We start from the raw sequence: 20,791 nt of genomic DNA on the forward strand, positions 1-20,791 counted from the left end.
TGACTGTACTTGTAATCCTATTGTCATGGTTTTGTCCCACCTCATGCCCACCTTGTAATTTTCCATTGGGTTTTATAGTTTTGCCCCATCTTGAACCCGCCTCACCTCATATCTTTGCTCAATAAAATGCCTTTGCAAAGCAGGGTGGGTGGGCAACCCATTTTCCAGTCCCCCTTCTGTCTCTCTTAGACAGAAGCTTTCTTTCTCTCAATAAAATGTTCCTACTCTTAACCTCTGTTGTTCCTAGAACTCATTCTTTGATTTTAGAGAACACGAACTCGCGTTTTGGATATCTAATAGGTTTTGAAGTTGCAACTGTTCCCCCTATATCAATAGCACAGCAGAAGGACCCCGGCTGAGCTTGGCCTAATTTGCTGATCAGCCTAGTCATCAGCTAGTCACTTTTGAGGTGGGTTGTTCTCCAAGGCAGGATGCCAGGGTACAATGGCATGTTGAATGCAAGTTACCTGGCAAACAATAGATGCCCTAGAGGTACTGCTTCCATTGCCTGTGATTTAAAGTTAGATGTCTTGTTAGATAGTGTAGTTATAGAGAAGCACATGCAGACATAAATACAAATATAATTGGTGCTTTAACTCGCAATTGCCCCACACACATCACAGGGGAAACAGACATCCACAGCCTGACCATTAGGCCCAAGGCCAAAGTGCCAAATAGGAAGTTTGCCTTTAATCTATTTAAACATTAGAAGCCAGGGATGGGGATGGATCTGAAGACTTGGGGTTCTTTCCTCCTTTGTTTATTGTTCCCTCTTCCTTTCTCATCCCATCTCTGGAAGGGGATAGGCCTGAGCCCACCTGCAGGTGGCAGGAAGTTCTGCTCCCTGCTCTTTTTCAGCCATTTCCTCTCCCCCTCCTTGGGGTTGAGGACGAATATCAGTAGAAAATCATGTTTCCTCACCTCTAGGATAAAAAGGAGGGGCTCAGGTCCCTCATCTCCCTAGGGTCTGGAAGTCATATCATGGGATGGGGTCTGAGGAGGTCCCTCAAAGAGGAGATCCAGACCTTAACTCACTGTACCAACAGAGTAGGTTGTGGATTCACCAACTTCTATCAAAGCAAAGCATTTCAGGATGTATGAGAGGCCTAGACAAGCTTATTAAACAGAACTTACACTGAGAAAGGAGTGCTGCCTCTTGAGGGATGAGGTGCCTTATAGTCTGTGGCTGGGGATATTTATGTGTTTTAAGGGGTAGAAATCTGTGGAATTTATCAATCTTTAATAAAGAGAGAAAGCATGTGCTCAAGTTACAGGTGAAAGGCCCACTTTACAGGAGGAAGGCACAGGTTCAATCTAATGGATTTACTACGACTTAGGAATTTAGGAGTGAGTAGCCTGGAAGGGGGAAAAATGTAACCTTTGACAATGAAGAGGGTTCTGGAGCTGCAGGAGTTTTTAAAATATATTTAAAATTGATGATTTTTCTTGTCTCCTTTCTACCTATATTTATTTCTTTTATCCTACTTCAGTCATAGCTCTCAAAGGCAGAATGGGGTTGCTTTGAAGTGAGATATGCTGGAGGCTTAAAGTGAGTTTTGAAGATTTAGTTCCAAAAGTATACGTACTTCATTAATAATTTTATTTATTTATTTATTTTTGGTACCAGAGATCGAACTCGGGTCCTTGCGCTTGCGCAGCAGGTGGCGAAACCACGGAGCTAAATCCCGGCCCCCATTAATAATTGTATATTGTTCACATGATAATATTTTGGATGTATTGAGCTAAATTATTGATCCTGTACACGGGGCCCTTAGACCCTGTGATAAAAGAAATTCAAAGCCAAGAAGTATGAGGACATAAGCAAAACTCTCAAGTGAGAGGCAAGAGAAACCCAGGACTTCAGCTGGAGGAAAGGAGCTAAGGAGTATGGAGCTGACCAAGATCAGGCTAGCCTCTTAAAGGAAAGGGACAGTCTTTATAGGGTTCCTGGAGCCCCTAGGGCTTGGTAATTTTTCCAACAGGTGATAGGTATGGGCTTTTAAAGAAACATCTTCCTTGTGTTTTAAGGGGTTTCTTCCTTTTGTAAGAAAGAGGTGAGGGGAAGTTCTCCTCCTTGGAGACATCAGGGAATCACCCTGTCATTTGCAGAACACCTGGCCCTCCAGTAAGAGTAAGGAGATAAAGGAAGTGCATATCACAATCCTTATTGGCAAGGAAGGATAGGGAAAAATCCTATCTTCACCACCTGTGGGAAATGGGTTATGGATTAAGGTCCAAGAACCTTTTCTCCTGTGGCCAAAAAAGGCCCCGTTCTACCTCATTATCATTTGTTTCTTTTAATTTTTAAAGTGAATACTAAAAAATTAAAAGCCACACTCAAGTCCCACATTTTATATGTATTAGACATTGTTGCCTTAGAGGATTGCTTCCCATTTCAAAGTTCAAGCTGCTTCCTTGCAGGACAGAAAAAATCCAGTAAAATTTAAAAGCAGCTGTCATGTTTTTCCATTTGTGAATAGTGTATACACATATGTAAATAACATATGACTTTATAAAGAAAAATAAATGTAAAGGTCCCCATGGAGGGCTACTAATATAGGGAAAAATATAATTTCCAACCTGTTAGATGTCAGATATACTGAGTTTGTGTACCCTGAAACTGAAGAATGAATTAGAAAGGACAAAGGAGGTTAAGAGTAGTAAAGGATTATTGGGGCATAGGAATAGCTCCTGAGAGGCGGGGTGGGGGTGGGGGTCCCCGAAATGGGTTGCCACTGAGGCCCTTTGTTTGGGGCAATTTATAGAGCAAAGTCACAATGTTGTGGCAAATCAGGAGTTGAAATGACCTTTCAGAGACCAGGAGTGCTGGTAAAATAAGAAAAAGTTTATTACCAGGCAATGGCCAGTCTCAGGAAATAGGTCCTTACAGACTGACCCTGAGTTCAGACAATTTCTCCTTTATATACATTTTACAGAATAAAAAGTTCAAGTAGAGGTCAAAACAGCAAGGGACTTTTTATGGCTTTAAGGTTGGGTGCTTACATGAACAATTTCAAGGCTGTTTTCTTATCTCTCCACGATCAGGCTGTCTCACATGAGGGGAAAGGCCACCTAGTATTTTTAAAACAGGGACAGGTTGACGCAGACGGGATCTTTGCGATAGCCTACACAGAGCACAAAAACAACATATACAGATGTGCTGCAGTAATTACTCATTATGTTTGGCAGCTCTTTCCACTTCAACAACGTGGGTCAAACTACAGCCAACCTATAGGATTATAAGTATAGCTGCTTAGCTAATATCGGTCCAAGAGGGAAGCAGGTCACGTGGAAAGAACAAAGGCATTTTGGAGAAGGGATGGGTCCAGATCCTGTGGTCACCCACCCGAGTGACTGATGCCTATCTGGACTTTACTGGACCAAGTGATACCATTTACAGTATAATTCCAAGTTACTGTTTTTCCCTTAGGGAGGCACCTAAGCCTGGTCTTTTTGCATCTTTATCTTGAGGCTTGGCCTTCTTCAGTGGCACCTCCAGCAACAATTCTGATGTTTTTATTCTTTTCTGCTGACTTCCTTGACAGCCCAGTTCCTCTCTGACTGTATATTAATTTCTATCTAATTTAGCTGCCTGTCACTCCACATGGAGAATATTTTGCTTTAGATTAACTTCAGCCAGATAACCCGCCTTCAATCTCAGTCATCAGAGAAACAGAAAAAAAAGCGGCAACCAAAAACCTGTCATTCTTTCCTCTTCAGCCATGGGTTGGTAGCATCTACTGTCATTCAGGGACCAAGAAGGCGGAGCCCACATAGCTACCCAATCGGAAGCAGGATTATAAGACCTGTCCACTCAGGCGCACAGCCAGAAAGGCGGGACTTCCACAATTAGGCGGTCCTTTGTGGTTGAAGCCCGCCATCTTGGGGTCTGGTGTTCTCTGGCCAGAGGTTCAGATCGCTGCCTCGTATCCCCGGTCGCCCGGTGGCCTGCAGGGGTCGAAGATTCCTGGGAGGGCGCAGAAACCCCGGAAACCGGAAATGGTGAGTGCGCGGCCGGGCGTCCTGAGATCAGGAAGTGAGGCGCCTCGCAACCCGCGGAAACCGGCTGTGGCAGGCAGGTCTCCCCGGGGTCGGCTCTGGAGTCTGCAGCCGCATTCTTCCTCTGCACACCCAGGTCCCCTCCCCTCCGGTTGTGACAGCTGTGTCTTGCGGACTCCAGGGCGCTCGGCCCCCTCCGGCTGCGGCGCCGGCCCGGAAGCCCTTCCCCTGCCTGTCCTGTGATCTGGGGGGATTTCCGCGAGCCCTGTGCCTTGCTTCTAGACCCTGGGTTTAGGACTTGTGCCTAGAGTGGGAGGTGTCAAAGCTGGGACACTTCGTGCACGGACAAACTCCTTCCGGGGAGAACTGGTCAATCTGGAGCTGTCCTGGAATGCTTTGGAGTCTGGGGCCCAAGGGGTAGTGTTTTGCCCGTTAACCCCTAATGCAGGCTGGACGATAGAAGCGCAGGTGTGGGCGGCAGCAGCGGGTGTGGGCGGCAGCAGCGGCTGTGGGCGGCAGCAGCAGCTGGCACAGTTTGCTGGCAGATCCTTTCCAGGGAGAAAGTGGGACCTTTGAGTTTTAACCCCTTTTCGTCCCTGGCCCCAGGAGATGATGTCAGTGAGAGTACTTGCATGACCGCCTGAAGCTACCAGTTTGTTTTGTGGCCTTGAGACCTGCTCGTGCCTTGTCCTTTCCTCTCCCTGGGATAGGTGTGAAGATCCAAACCCCGGGGCTGGGGATTTAGCTTAGTGATTTCGTCACCTGCTGCGCAAGGGCAAGGACCAGAGTTGGATCCCCGGTACCAAAAAAAAGATCCAAACCCCAGGGAACCTTAGAGCTAGTGTGCTGTATGTATGGTCTCAGTCTTCCCCTCAGTGTGATCTAGGTGTTGGATGATCTTTAGCGGTTAGCAGTATCTAGAAATTTCTCAGTCGTTAATGATGAAACATGAATAGGTGATTATTCAGTGTGTCAGTATATGGAGGGAAAGCTAGGAACCAGTTATTCTGCTATGTTTCCACTATTATCCAACAGTATCATCCTTAACATCTGCTTTTATTTTTCAGTGCTGGGGACTGAACCCATGGCCTCACGAATTCTGGCTGTGGGCTCTTATCTCTGAGATTTACTACCATGTCCAACATGGGCCTTTTGATTAGGTTGTTTGATCCATTCACATTTAATGTTATTCTTGAGATCTTTGAAATTATGTCCTTTTGTTGCTCTTAACAAAGGAACCATTTCTTATATCCATATAGATTAATATGTTGGTTTAATTCCTTTTGTGTCTTGGTTTTTGCCATATATTGTATTTCATGACATATTTTAGTGTCAGGTAGTGGTAGCTACTTCTGTTCCTCTTATAATTTAGAAGTTTCTTGACTGATTTCTTATATATTTATATTTAACTTTGTAGATGAATTTTGAAAGTTTTTGTTTTGGTCCCTTCCATTAAACATTAAGCACATTGAAATTTTGATGGGGTATACTACAAATTAATTTGAGGAAAAATGGTCTTGTACTGACTTTTATAATTACCCATACAATGTGTATAATTGAGAAACTAATCCCTCATGTATGACTAAGCCCTTTCAATAAGGACAGAAACCCCAGTTTTGAAATACCTCCTTTTTTTTTTTTTTTTACCAGAGATACCCCAATTTCCCTGCAGCTTCCATTGCAAAGGGAATCTTTTTCTATTTTTGTGCAGTACAATCTCTGTCATTTAAGTTTCTCTTTGAGAATTCTATCTGTAGTCCTAGAGGTTTAATTATTCAGCTCTTTGCCTGGTCTACACTGATTGTTGTAGCTTTATAACATAGTCATGCTCTGCAGACTGACATTTCGGCCACTTAGGGACTTCAGATTGCAAAGGTAACCATAACATATAGCCCAGGTCTATGGAGGCTGTTCTGTCCAGATTTGTGTAAGTAGCATAGTGAGGGAATCATCTGAAGATTCCAGAATGTATCCTCATGAAGAGGTGTGACTGTGTATATACATACAATAATTAATATATAATTTATAAATTTACCAGAGTACTTTCAATTTCATTACTTTTTTTTTTTTGGTGCCGGAATGAAACTCAGGACCTTGTGCGCAAGGCAGGCAGTGGAACCACTGACCCAAATCCCTGGCCCTTTCATTAATCTTTTAAAAGAACCAATATTTGGCATTGCTGATACTCTGTGGTATGTTTGTTTTCAATATCTTTAAATTTTGCTTTTACTCTTAGAAAATTTGCCTTTTCTGAACTATTGAGACGGATAATTAGCTAGTGAATTCTTAGTCTGTTTTATTTTACCAATTTACAAGTGATTCCTTTTAACTTCGTCCTTTGCACCCTACCTTTTTCTTTTATACATCTTTATTGAGGTATAATGACCTAATCTGCATATATTTAAGAGATATCTTTTTGTCTATTGTGCAGGTCCATGAAGCCCCGGTCTGCATAATTAGCATATTCAGTACACAGAGTTTTTCCTGGGGCCCTTTTATAATCTCCCTTGCTTTTCCCCACCAGTGTTTATTTAATAAATTTTATTACACTGAGCAAAACCAAAACAGAAGAAACATGAAAACTGTAAAGGTCAGTAAGTTATTACAAAGGATCATCATGTAGCTACTACCTATATCAAGAAATGGGACATTAGCAGTGCCCAGCAAACCCCTTCATTCCCTATTTGCAGTTCTGTCCATTCTCCCTAGTGGTAACTGTTTTTCTATTTTAGCTTGTAGTTAGAGCATTCTTGTAGAAGTTTTGGTGAAATTTGTGTTCTGGTTAGGAATAGAATCTCTGGTTCATGTAGAATGCCTGAGAAGTTACTATCAAACCGTTTTCCAAAGTGACTGTCAGATTACACTGCTGTCAGTAGTGTTTGACAATTCCAGTCAGTTAGCATACTTGTGATTATTAGTCTGTTTGTTGTTGTCATTGTCTTTATCTTTCTGATAAGTACGCAGTAGTATCTGCAGTTTTTAATTTTAACTCCTCTAGTTGGTACTGATTGGTACACACATTCATATATTTATTTTGCTTTGTTATTTTGCTTCTGGGGATCCAACACAGGGAATTGTGCAAGCTGGGCAACTGTCCCACCACTGAGGTTTCCCCTTAGCCCTATTCATATCTTTGTCATTTGAATGTCTCCTGTGAAATCTCTCAGCAGTTCTTTTATCTGTTGGGATGTCTGATTTTTCCTTAGAAATATGTACTACCCCATATTTTCAGCACTACAAGCCCTTCACTAGAAATGTGCACTGCCATCGTGTTTTTCCACTCCATGTCTTACCTTTGCCGACTCCTAATATTTCATGAACAGAAATTCTTAATTCTTTTTTTTTTTTTTTGGTGCTGCTGGGGAATGTATTTCTGGGCAAGCATTCTACCACTGAGTTATACCTGGAGCCCCTGGTTCTAATGAAGTTTTATTACTTTTCTCTTTAGAATTTATGGTTTAAAAAATAAATGTGAAAGCACTTTCTTAATAATAAAGTCATGAAGCTTTCTTTGAAAATTAGTTTTTGCTTTTAAATCTGTGAATGTTTTTATGTAATATGATATAAGGACCAAATGTTACTACTGTTAAAAAATAAATATCTGTTTGGCCCAGCAACATTGGTTAAAAATTGATAATGATATAAGAAAGCAAAAAACAGCTAATGGTATATTCTTATGATACCTACCATGTCAGGTAATGTGATTAAAAAAATATGGTCAGTGCTGCTGCAGCATGCCATCTAACAGGCAGGGATCTTTAAGATTAGAAGTGTGGCCAGGGATTTAGCTCAGTGGTGCCGCACCTGCCTCACAAGGTCCTGAGTTCAATCCCGTATACTGGGGATAAAAGAAAAAAACAAGATTAGAAGTGTGGCGCAGAACCTTAGTGTGTGACAAGTTTCATTGAGTTTTATGCATTCAGTGAGTTGCGAGCTATGGTTGAGAGAGAAGGTGTGTTTTAAAGTGTATAACAGGGGTGGGGATTTAGCTCAATGGTGCCACTGCCTCCTTCGCAAGCGCAAGGACCAGAGTTCGATCCACAGTACAAAAAAAGTGTGCTACAAATCATGGATCACAAATAATGCATTACCATTAAATTTGTTTCAAACTGCAAAAATGCTAGAGACACATGAAATATTAAAATTAATTTATGATAGTGCTGCAGTGACCATGAAGATGGTTTGAGTGATTTTATAATGGTTATAAATCAGCTGAAGGTGAGGGATCAGACAACATCAAAAACCCAAGAGAATATCCAAAGTGTAAGTAAAATGATTAGATCAAACAGTTGACTATTAGGGAAGTTTCTGAGGATCTGAATATCTCTTATAGTTCCCTTCAAAGCTTTTGTACATGAGGCAAGTGAGTGTGAAATTTATTCCATAATTTTTTTTTTTTTTGGTACTGGGGATCGAACTAGGTCCTTACACTTGTGCAGCAGGTGGTGAAACCACTGAGCTAAATCCCTGGCCCCATAAGTTTTTATTGTCAAAAGCAACAGTGCTTGTCAATTTAATTGGAGTTGTGCAGTTGTGCTGCTTCACATTACAGCTTTTTAAGAAATGTCATCATGGGAGATAAAACTTAGTTATGATCCTAAGACCAAGGTTTATAGTTCTCAGTGGAAATCACCCAGTTTTCATGTGAAAAAAGCGTGTCAATCAAGGTCCAAAATCAGGTGATGTTGATTGTGTTTATTGACCTCAGAGGAATTGTGCAACCTGAGTTTGTCCTCAGGAACATTACAGTGAACTCTTAATATTATAAGAGCTTATTAGGGTGTTTGAGAAATTATGTGCCTAGAAAATGGCCTGGGAAATGGGCAAACAGTTTCATCTTCCATCATGACAACTTTCTGTGTCACACATCACTTCTAGGATGGCAATTTCTGTCAAAAATATTATGGTATGTTCTCATCACCTTGTGTACTGTATTTGGCATCATGTGACTTCTGATTCTTTCCCAAAGAATACCATGGAAAGTATTATAGTTTATATTGTTTTATATTATATTATATAGTTCATAGTTTATATATCCAAAGCCTCATGTGCTCATAGGAAGGGCTTTGAAGGGTGGTTGAATCATGGGAGAAGCATAGCTAAATGTGATGTTAGGAGGTGGGGCCTGGTGGTAAGAGGTGGGTCACTGGAGGTGGCCCTCCCTCCCTGGCTCCTCCCTTCTCTCTGCTTTCTGGCAGCTGTGATGTGATCAACTTTTTATGCTATGTTCTTCTGCCATGTTTTCTTGTCTTGGAATCAGCTGACTATGGACTAAAACCTCTAAAAATTGTGAGGTATATAAACTTTATGTTGTAGGTGTCAGATAGTCTGTCCCAGTGCTGGGGAAAGTGACTTAAGTCAAAATGTAAATAATTTTAATCGATTCAGGACATTGAGGCAGTCATGGCAGTGCAACCAAAGATACTTATGAAAGAGGACTTCCAGAACTGCTTTGAAAAATGGAAAAATGATGGGATAAGTGTATTTGAAGCAGGGGGTTTATTTTGATGGGGATTAGATGCATCTTTTACTAATATAATGCTAATTATATTAATTACATAATACAAATTACTAATTATAGTATAATAGAATTAATTATACAATATTGATTATATTGTATTAATTTTACTAATATATACTTTTATTAATATAAATACTGTACAAATAACATATTAATATAAACACTGTAAACTGTAATATATTAAAAATTTTTAATAGTCATTGTATTTTTTGATTGCACCTCATAAACATCTTTTTCTATCTTTACAACATTGTTTTTTATTTTTTTGGGGGGGTACCAGGGATTGAACTCGAGACCTTGGCGCTTGTGAGGCAGGTGGTAGAACCACTGAGGTAATAGCCCTACATTGTATTTTAGGATGGATACTTATTTTTTATTTGGAAGTAAGGAAAATGATTTTCTAGGACCTAAGTGTGCTACTCAGCATTAACCATTACTAATCAAAAGAGCCTAAGACTCAGTGACAGATAGTGAGCTCAGTTTATTTCCCTGGGGATTTTGCTTCTATTGTGAAGATTACCTTTTCATGAGCAAATATTAGAGAAGAAGTAAAGTCAAAACACCTAATAAATGCTGAAACAAAATTACCTCACAGCAGGTGTTAATATAATATTAATAGAGAAAAATTGAGGCATAACAGAGAGCTAAGTTCCAAGAACTCTGAAATAAGATTGGCTTCAGAATGAAATTCTCAAGTCAAATGGAAGTTTGCTATAAAGTGAAGAATCACTCCTAGGCCAGAAAAATTAAACTCTGCCACAGAATGCAAGAGAAAGCAGAGTATGAGTTACTCGAGTGGAAAAGTATCTCAATGGAAAATGTCACATTGGCCATCCCAGCACATTAAAAGGAGACCTGCCCCAGTGAGTTCACCATCAAGTACCAGGGCTGTTAGAGGTGAAAGAGGCTGTGCCCAACCATTACATATGTTAAGTCTCCTAACTTGGTATTGTTAAATCGCAAGCAGAGTAAATTCTGAGGAACCTGATGAATTTAGCTAAAATTTAAATAGAACATTATATGAAATAATACATGAGTATTACATTTTTAAAACTTGTTTTGTTTTAATTTGTTTAATGTACTGGGATGTAATACAGTTTTTTTTTTTTGACCATGGGCTGAATTCTAAAACTGTGTGTAAACCATGCATTACTCTTGGTCATCTTACATCTTAAATGTCTTCGTCAAGTTGCATCTCATTTATAATGGCCACATATATTTGTCTACTAGAAGGGAAAGTGCTGCTGTTAGTCTCATTTCTTCCTGCATCTGTGTGTTTGTGTCTGATGTTCTCTTGTGTCTCATGTGCTGCAATTATTCGCATCTTCATGGCTAAATTCCTGAGTAAAGATCTTGGTCACATGCACCTCTATATGTTAGTCTGATAGAGTTGGTGTCATGGAGTGGAGTTACCCTGAATGAATTTAAGAAAGAGTTCAATGACAGAGGTGACTTAGGTACCTAAGAGGGGCAACTGGGGCTAATTCTGATGTCCACCCAAAAGCGCTTGCTCCACCAGTATCAGGAGCTTTCTTTTCTTCCATTTCAAGTGCATAGATTCCCCTGTCTATACCCCACAGTCAAGTTACTCGTTTGGAGGACATTCCCAGACAGAGGGCCAGAGCCTCAAACCCAGCTTAAGGCTTCATGCTCAGTTCTTCATACACTGCTGTAAGCACAGTAAGAGAGCACACTCAGCTCACTTATAGGTGAGGTCAGGTACTGATGGCTGTTACATGACAAATAAGAGTCTGCTTCCCATGACTTGGTGGATTATTGAGAAGCATAGAACCTGGGTCCTTAAGAGATAATCTAAAGCCAAGACCTGGGCTTCTTCACAGTGCTCAGCAGCTCAGTAGCACACTCTTTGTTGGCTTTACCTCTATTCAGTATCCCATATTTTCTACTTTCTCACACTTTGCTTCTAGAGGTATTTTGAAAATACCCTCTTTACATACACTTCTATTTCATGTCTCTGATAGAAAAAACTGAGATGCTAAGAGATTCAAGCAAGTCACAACACCCCTTACTTGAACCAAGCCAAAGACATTGGGACCAGTCCCTATGAACCAGAAAACAACAGGGTAGGACTCCAAGGCTGACACTGCCACATTTACCCAGCACCAGAGATGATAAAGTGCTAGGCGGCAAAATGCCCAGTTAATATAGAAGCTAGGAGCTGCAAAGAGATTGCCCAGTCTCCAGAGCTAAAGCAGCGATCAGGAAGTTTCTAGCAGGAGAAACCCTCCCCATGTATAAATCAGGGTTAACAACAATAATGAATCATATCAGAAGGAAAGATTTGTGTGGGAAATGGTAGAATTCAGCTATCTAGTTGTAAGAATAGATCACAAGAAGTTTGTTAACTAGAATTAAGTCGTTTCTGGGAAATTCCACAAGTCTGTTTGTTAAAAGAATGCCAGAAAACTTTGAGACCTTGTAAAAGTCTCACAGGAGAAAAACAGGTTTTCCTAGTTTTCTTATTTACCATTTTCTGGGATCAGAGGACCTCGACCCGATGACTCTCTGACTCTCCGGGTGGTGAGAGAGATAAGACTCACTATGCACATCTGTGATGTTTATGGTGGCCCGGTGGGCTTGATTTTGGCTGAAATCCTCCTGCTCTCTTGATACTATCTGATAAGAAGAGGGCTGCGGTGTGCTCTTTGATGTACGGGATTGGTGAATGGAAACAAGGGACTTGTGAATTTGCCTGTAGCTTTTATGAGTCACTTAAAGTCACTGGTTATCATCAGAGGTGAAAATCAGAAAGAATAGCCAGAATAACTAAGCTGCTTTCCTACATGTATAAAAGCCTTGCTTCTTCCCTTTGTGATGGTCGAATAGTGCCAGAGGAAGTAAACTGCTGTTCATCCCCCAGGCTGTCTCCTTTTCTTTCTTTAAAAGTTGGTGCTTTCTGGGGTTCCAGGTCTCCCTCAAGAGAGACCTTTATTAAAATAAAAATCAACAAGTGGCGCCCGAACAGGGACCTCGAATCCTCTCAGCAGAGGTAAGGTGAAAATAAGGGAGCGATCGACATTCTGTTGAGTCGGTGAAGACTTGGGAAATTTTTGGGTAACAATGGGACAGGGGTCTTCACAGTTTAGTGAAGCCATTTCAAACCTGAAACTTTTATTAAAGGGGTTTGGATTTAAGATCCATAAGGAGGACCTAAAATGTTGTTTGCATACAGCAAACGGATTTTATAATTTGGCTGAGTTCAAGGAGGGCTGGTCCAAGGATAAATGGAGTGAAGTGCTTGCTTGTGTTTGAAAGGCTTGTAGAAAAGGAGTAATGATTGATGACAGGTTTTGGGGAACTGCTATTGCCATTCAGCTTGTCCTTTGTTGTGCTAATGGTTTAACTGCATGAACAGAGTTATTAGATCAGGCTAAATGAGCTCTTAAAGAACAAGGTTTAATTGAGGAAGATGAGAAAAATGTGACAAATGATTGAATTCAAATTACACCTCAGGATAAGGATGATAAGTCTGAGGAAGAAGGGTTTCCTTGTCCTTTGGCTCCTTTACCTCCCCCTCAAGTCACACCCTCTGCTACTTCTATGCTAACTCCAGCCGAAGGAAATATTAGAAACCTTTGTTCCTCAGCACAAGGAGCAAAAATGTCTAATAAAACTATGCCCATGCAACAAGATCTTTTAGGACCCATAGATCAGCCTATGCCGTTAGTTAACAATAATAAATCTTTAAAAGGCAAATCTAAAAAACAGCCCATGACAAAATCATATCCTCTCCGAAATCGCAAAGGACAGGAATTTAATACTGACTCTTCTTCCTCCTCAAAAAGTAGCTCAGGGGAAGATGAGGATGAGGAAGAGATTACATTCACAAAAAAGTTTTAGGACTCATTCTAAAAAATATGATTTTCTGGTGCACGTTCAGCATGACCAAACAAAATTTGAAACTGCTTTGAAAACTGAGTTTTGAGGATGAATTATTAGCCTCACAAATGGCTTATCCTATTATGATAAATGCACAGGAACACAGGGAATATCAACCTTGGGATTTAAATGTTTTCAGACACTTAAAAAGGGCTGCAATGGATTATGGTATACAGAGTGATTATACCTTAGGACTAATTGGAAACTTACCTGGAACTGTGGGCCATTTGACACCTTATGATTGGAATTTATTAGCTAAAGCTTTGTTGCCACCTTCTCAATTCTTGGAATGGAAAATGTGGTGTCGAGAAGGAATTAAAGAACAGGTATGATGTAATTTGGCTGTTAACAATCAACATATCACTGCTGATATGTTAGCTGGAGATGGACAATTTAGTACTAATGCTGCTCAGGCACAGCTCCATCCGGAGGCAATTGAACAAACTGCTCGCATTTGTATGATGGCTTTCAAAAAAATAACTCCTAAAGGGTCTCCTAGGGGAGCTTGTACTAATATTAGACAAGGAAACTCCCGATCATATACTGAATTTGTTTCTCAATTAGAGGGAGCTATTCAAAGGCAGGTAGAAGGAGAAGAGGCTCGACAAATGTTGTTAAAAATGTTGGCTTAAGAAAATGCAAATGCTGATTGCCATTGCCTTACTGAACCTATAAAAGACTCAGGTTCTTTATATGATTATATTAAAGCTTGTAGAGAACAGGGATCAGAAACTTTTAAAGCTAAAATACATGCAGCTTTTCTGACTCAGGCATTAAACTCTAAGAAACAAAAATTATCTTCAGGATGTTTTCAATGTGGGAGACAGGGACATATAAAGAAAAATTGCCCTATGTCAAAGAACGAACCATCATTTAGTCCAAAAAACCCTACAAAGAAAAATAAGGGACCTGGGTTATGTCCAAGATGCAAAAAGGGAAAACATTATGCTAATGAATGTAGATCTAAGTTTGATATTGAGGGAAATCCCTTGACAGAAAAAATAAAGTCAGGAAACTGCTTCCCGGGGGCTATCAGTCCCCCAGGCATGTCAAAATTGGGAGATGATAAAGCCTATCAACAATCCTCTGATTCAAATATTTCCCTTTTATCACTGTGTCCCACCACCGCAGGAAGTGCCGCAGTAGACATTCCTGCCTTGGAAGACATTGTTCTTTCACCCGGACACTTACCTGCTAGAGTTCGAACAGGAATTTATGGGCCTCTGCCAAAAGACTTTTGTGCTTTAATTCTAGGGCGGTCTAGCCTAACATCTAAAGGTATAGTTCATACAGGACTAATTGATTCTGACTACATAGGAGAAATAATAATATTGATCTCTTCTCCTGTCTTTGGGCCTATTAAAAGGGGTGATAAAATAGCTCAAATATTAGTTTTTCCTTCTAAAGCCCTTGGATCATCAGATAAAATGAGAATTGGAGGTTTTGGAAGCACTGATTTATCTGTAAATTGGGTTGAAAAACTTACTGATCAGAGACCTTTATTAAAAATAAAAATCAATGGCAAATTATTTAATGGATTAGCTGACACCAGAGCAGACTGTTCTATTGTATCAGAAAAAGACTGGCCTAAATCATGGCCAATAGAAGAAGAGCCATGTCATATTCAAGGGGTAGGAAAACAGGGAATAAAAAAGATTCAAAGAGCTGTTCATGTATATAGGGCTGAAGGGCCAGAAGGACAATTAGCAACTATTAGGCCTAGGATTATGCCATTACCTATAACCTTATGGGGAAGAGAATTATTAAAACAATTTCATGCCCATCTCGTTAATACCTTTTCAAAAGTCCTACTCTGAGGAAAGTCAAAAGATGGAAAAAATGGGTTACACCCCTGGTCTAGGCATTGGACAAAATGAATAGGGATTAATTACTCCCATTCCCAATAATGGACAAAGCCCAGATGACAAATCCGGTTTAGGATATTTTGGACAGGGGCCATTGTAAAGTCTCCAGAACCCATTAAATTAAATTGGAAAAATGACCCCCTTTGGGTAGGCCAGTGGCCCCTAACAGCAGAAAAACTGGAGGCTCTTAACTGGTAAAAGAACAATTAAAATTAAGACATATTCAACCCTCTACTTCCCCTTGGAATTCTCCTGAGTTTGGTATTAAAAAAAGATCAGGTAAATGGAGAATGCTTACTGATCTCAGAAAAGTAAATAATACTGTGTTACCATTGGGAGCTCTGCAACCTGGACTGCCATCCCCAACAGCCATACTAAAAAATTGGACTTTAATTATTGTAGATATTAAAGATTGCTTTTATTCTATCCCATTACACCCTAATGATACGTCTAGATTTGCTTTTTCCATTTCCTCCATTAATTTTCAGGCACCTTTAGAATGATATGAATGTACAGTTTTACCACAGGGAATGATGAATCCCCCTACAATGTGTCAGGCCTTTGTAGGTACTGTTCTACAACCTGTCAGGCAAAAATATCCAGAAGCTATGATAATTCAATACATGGATGATATTTTGATAGCCCATATAGATAGACAAGAGGCTTCAGAAATTTTTTCTCTTGTTCAAGAGACACTAATGGAGGCTGGACTTTTTTTAGCCCAGGATAAAATTCAACAGTCTACACCCTATTAATATCTTGGTTTTCAAATTACCAATATGCAAATAACTCCCAAATCAATTACCATTGATAAAAGTAAGTTAAAAACATTAAATGATTTTCAAAAATTGTTAGGTAATATTAATTGGGTCCGTCTTGCTTTAGGCATTGTTACTGGCAATCTAACAAATGTGTTCAGTACTCTTGAAGAGGATCCAGATTTAAACAACCCCAGAATTCTTACTCCAAAAGGTCAAAAAGAGTTACAATTGGTAGAACAAGCTTTAAAAATAAAGTGCTAATAAGATTTGATCCAGAATTGGCTATAGGGCTCATGATCCTTCCCACTAAAGTATATTCTACTGAAGTTTTCCTTCAGGGTCAAGGAATTTTGGAATGGATACATTCTAAACATAAATATTCTTCTATTCATATGTTAGTATAATTGGTAAATTAATTTTAGGAAGAACCAGAAGCAAACAAATGTTATTAAAGAACCAGATAATGTTATTTTACCATTTCCTAAAGAACAATTTGAGGAAACAATGAAAACAGATACTTTGCAATTAGCATTAGCAGACTATTTTGGAAATATAATGTTTCATTACCCTAAAGGAAAAATGTGGAATTTTCTTACCATGACAGAATGGGTGATTAATAAAATCATTGTTACTAAACCCATTACACAAACAGAAACTTATTTTATAGATGGCACCAAGGAAAACAGGCTGCTATATGGTCACCTAAAGAACAAAAGGTTATATTAACCCCATATCATACAGCACAACAAAGTGAATTATTTGCTGTCTTAGCTCTGTTACGATGGAAGCCTGATGTAGCTATTAATATTGTTGCAGATTCAATGTATGTGGTTAATTTGATTAATCAATTAGAAACTGCTGTTATATGCACCTCTTCATCCATAATACAATTTCTAACTAAAGAAATTCAAGCCTTGATCAGAAAAAGACAACAGCCTATCTATATTACTCATATAAGGGTGCATTCCAATTTGCCTGGACCTTTAACTTTTGGCAGTGATCAAGCAGATAGATTGACACGTCCTAACAAAAATTTAATTTATTTCAACAATGCTCAACACGAACATGATATTTACATACTAATGCAGGAAGGCTACATCAGAGATATAAAATTCCATATTCCCAAGCCCATAGAATTATTAGATCATGTCCAATTTGTTATCCACTACACTTAAAACATGGGCCAACGGGAATTAATCCAAGAGGTTTAAAACCAGATCAAATTTGGCAGATGGACGTTACTCATTATCCTCCTTTTGGCAAATTCTGTTATTTACAGGTATGCATTGAGATTGGCAAATTCTGTTATGTACATGTATGCATTGATACTTATTCCAAATTCACATGGGCCTCTGCCCGTATAGGAGAATCAACTAAACATGTTATTGTTCATTTATTAGAATGTTTTGCTATAATGGGAGTTCCTGGATCTATAAAAACAGATATTGGACCTGCATATACTAGCTTAAAATTTAAGAAATTTTTACAAGAATATCATATTAAACATGTTACTGGCATTCCTTATAATCCTCAGGGACAGGCACTTGTAGAACGAGCTCATCATATGTTAAAATTACAACTAAATAAAATAAAAAGGGGAATACGGGGAAAAGGAAATTGATTCCTTAGGTGAAGGACAAAATGTAACCTATAAGAAATTTATGAAACAATACAAACACCACATCAACTTTTACATATTACTTTATTCACATTAAATTTATAAAATTTGCCACAAGGAGACATTGAATCTTGGGCTGAAAAACATTTTAAAGAAACTGATTCAGAATCACCTCTGCCAGTCTGGATAAAATTAGATCATGATAATTGGACAACAGGACAAATGCTTGCAAAGGGGAAAGGATATGCTTGTATATCCATAGATGGCGGAACAACCCAAATCTGGCTTCCTGAACAGAAAATTCCGGGGTCAAGACATCAACCTGGACAATGGGTCTCCAAGGACAAATAGTGCTTAAACAACCTTTAAGCTCTATTGCAGAAAGATCAGAAGAAGAGGTTCAAAAAATTAGAAAGCTCTTTCTTAAGCCACAGAGAAAAAGAAAGAAAAAGTCTCATGCTAAATACCATTCCAAACTCTCTGATTGGGATATGTTAACTAACCTGCTAAGAAAGGCTTGAGACTGCATGTCATCTATGGGCCCAGCCCCCCCTGAGCCTAGACACTCAGTACTTTTCTTCCTTACTATGATATCTCTATTAAATTCATCCACTGCTCGGGTAGGTGTAAGTATGTTGGATTGTGATTAGTCCCTGAAAATGATACTAGTACTACTATAATTAAAGATTGGATACATGTGAAACCTATAATATATATTCATGATCCCTTTTAGACTCTCCCTCTCTATTCTAAGAAAATGTTCTTAGATTCAAACAAAAACTTTTATAAAGCCCAAAAAGTAAAAAGGGAAACTGATGGATTCCTTTTGTTGGGAATAATAATGTTTGCTATATTGACCCGTAATTCAGCATTTATTATGATCATTATTTTTAAGTCATTGTTTTCTGGAACATTGGCAATATTACCCCCAAAACAATTAGATCTTGCTGGTAATGTTTGGATTCAGCTGACACAATCACTTAATTTGTCTGAGTTCTGTTTAAATGTAGATGTAAATTTACATTATATATTAGGGAATTGTCTGATCTCAGTGTGCACTCCTTTGAGTCTGATACAACCTTATACCCTGTTTAAAGATATCCCAGAAAAAAATCTTATGTATGAAGATAATTACAATTGGGGGACTCCTTATTTTAAACCAAAAAATGCTACTAAGCTATATACACCTCAGATGATTATGTTAAACAATACACAATGTGCTATATACAAAAATTGTACTACAAAATGTCTAAGATTACAAAAGTTAGAAAAAATGACCTGTTATGAGGAACAAGAAATCATATATAATGATGGTCATGTACCTTTACCATCAGGATGGTTTTATACATGTGAAGGAGTAGCGTTTAATTATATCCCTGCCTACTTGTCTGAGACTCACTGCTGTGTAAGTCACTTCTCCATAACATTGCCAGATCGAACTGATTTGATAGTGCCCAAAAGAATTAAACGTTGGTCACCCTATACTGAGCCAGGATGTGATGATGATGTAGGTTTCTTGATATGCTCAAGTGATACCTATGATAGTATCTGTGCTTGCTCAGCCTGCCATTGGAATTCATGCAGGAAAGGCACTGTGAAAATTGGCATGAAAGGTGGTCAAAGGTTTAAATGCTACCTCATCTGCCTTGGCATTAATTAATCAGGAGTTACAAGAACACCAACAGGCTATACTAGACAACAGGGCAGCAATAGATTACTTACTCTTGTTCCATCATCAAGGATGTGAAAAATAATATGTCCTGTTTTAATATGACTGACAATAGCCCAGGGATTCAGGAAAAAATAAAACGATTAGAAGAATTGACAGAAAATACATAATGAAAAATTAGAATGGGATTTGTTTCAATGATTAACTCAATGGTTCCCTAATATGCAATGGTTAAAACACCTTTTTCTTGTAGTCATAATTGTTATGTTTGTTGTTATCGTGTTGCGGCATGCAATGCCTACCTTACTGTGTGGGATTGTGCCACAAAAAGGAATTACTTATATGCTAAAACAAAAACAGAAACCATCTCTGTTCCCTTTATACAATGATTGATGAATTTAAAGATGATTTTTTTAATATTATTTCCTCTTTTACTATATTTCTTGCTGTTTTATAAAATCATAGAAGGACCAGACATTGAATTGAGCCAACATAAGACGTCTCCCTTCCTGACCTGTCAAGATCCTGTCTCTTGATCTTGTCGACGTTAGAATCAAGAATTTAGCCTAAATAAAAAAAAGGGGGAATTGTGGGAAATGGTAGAATTCAGCTATCTAGTTGTAAGAATAGATCACAAGAAGTTTGTTAACTAAGAGAATTAAGTCATTTCTGGGAAATTCCACAAGTCTGTTTGTTAAAAGAATGCCAGAAAACTTTGAGACCTTGTAAAAGTCTCACAGGAGAAAAACAGGTTTTCCTAGTTTTCTTATTTACCATTTTCTGGGATCAGAGGACCTCGACCCGATCACTCTCCGACTCTCTGGGTGATGAGAGAGATAAGACTCACTATGCACATCTGTGATGTTTATGGTGGCCCGGTGGGCTTGATTTTTGGCTAAAGTCAAAGTCGTTCTGCCCTCTTGATACTATCTGATAAGAAGAGGGCTGTGGTGTGCTCTTTGATATACAGGATTGGTGAATGGAAACCGGGGACTTGTGAATTCTCCTGTAGCTTTTATGAGTCACTAAGTCACTGGTTATCATCAGAGGTGAAAATCAGAAAGACGATAGCCAGAATAACTAAGCTGCTTTCCTACATGTATAAAAGCCTTGCTTCTTTCCTTTGTGATTGTCGAATAGTGCCAGAGGAATTAAACTGCTGTTCATCCCCCAGGCTGTCTCTTTTTCTTTCTTTAAAAGTTGGTGCTTTCCGGGGTTCCAGGTCTCCCTCAAGAGAGACCTTTATTAAAATAAAAATCAACACATTTGTTAAGGTTTAAGTTATCAGAAGTATTTTATAGCAAAAAGAACATCTCTGTTGTCTAGCTTGAAGGGAATGGTTCCTCAAGGCAAACCACCTACCTCACATTCTAAGGATGCTGCTAATATGAAAACAGTCATTACTTCAGTCACTCTGAAGAAGCTGCTTAAGTGCCTGTTGCTGACATTAGGATAGTC

At 39.0% G+C, this 20,791-nt stretch overlaps 1 protein-coding gene across 1 annotated transcript in view; it reads left to right on the forward strand.

Annotated features, from left to right (window-relative positions):
- The first annotated feature begins 3,831 nt into the window (after positions 1 to 3,831).
- Positions 3,832 to 20,791, forward strand: part of LOC101723533 (uncharacterized) — a 58,101-nt gene continuing 41,141 nt past the window's right edge. Inside the window, exon 1 of the mRNA XM_087206743.1 lies at positions 3,832 to 4,002. Within this exon, the coding sequence (XP_087062869.1) occupies positions 4,000 to 4,002 (3 nt within the window). The 5' untranslated portion in view covers positions 3,832 to 3,999. The remainder of the gene's footprint in view (positions 4,003 to 20,791) is intronic.

The sequence above is a fragment of the Heterocephalus glaber genome, unplaced genomic scaffold (genome assembly GCF_053883595.1).
Source record: "Heterocephalus glaber isolate CG9 unplaced genomic scaffold, H.glaber_assembly_v1.0 deba00000678, whole genome shotgun sequence".
Lineage (NCBI taxonomy): Eukaryota > Metazoa > Chordata > Mammalia > Rodentia > Bathyergidae > Heterocephalus > Heterocephalus glaber.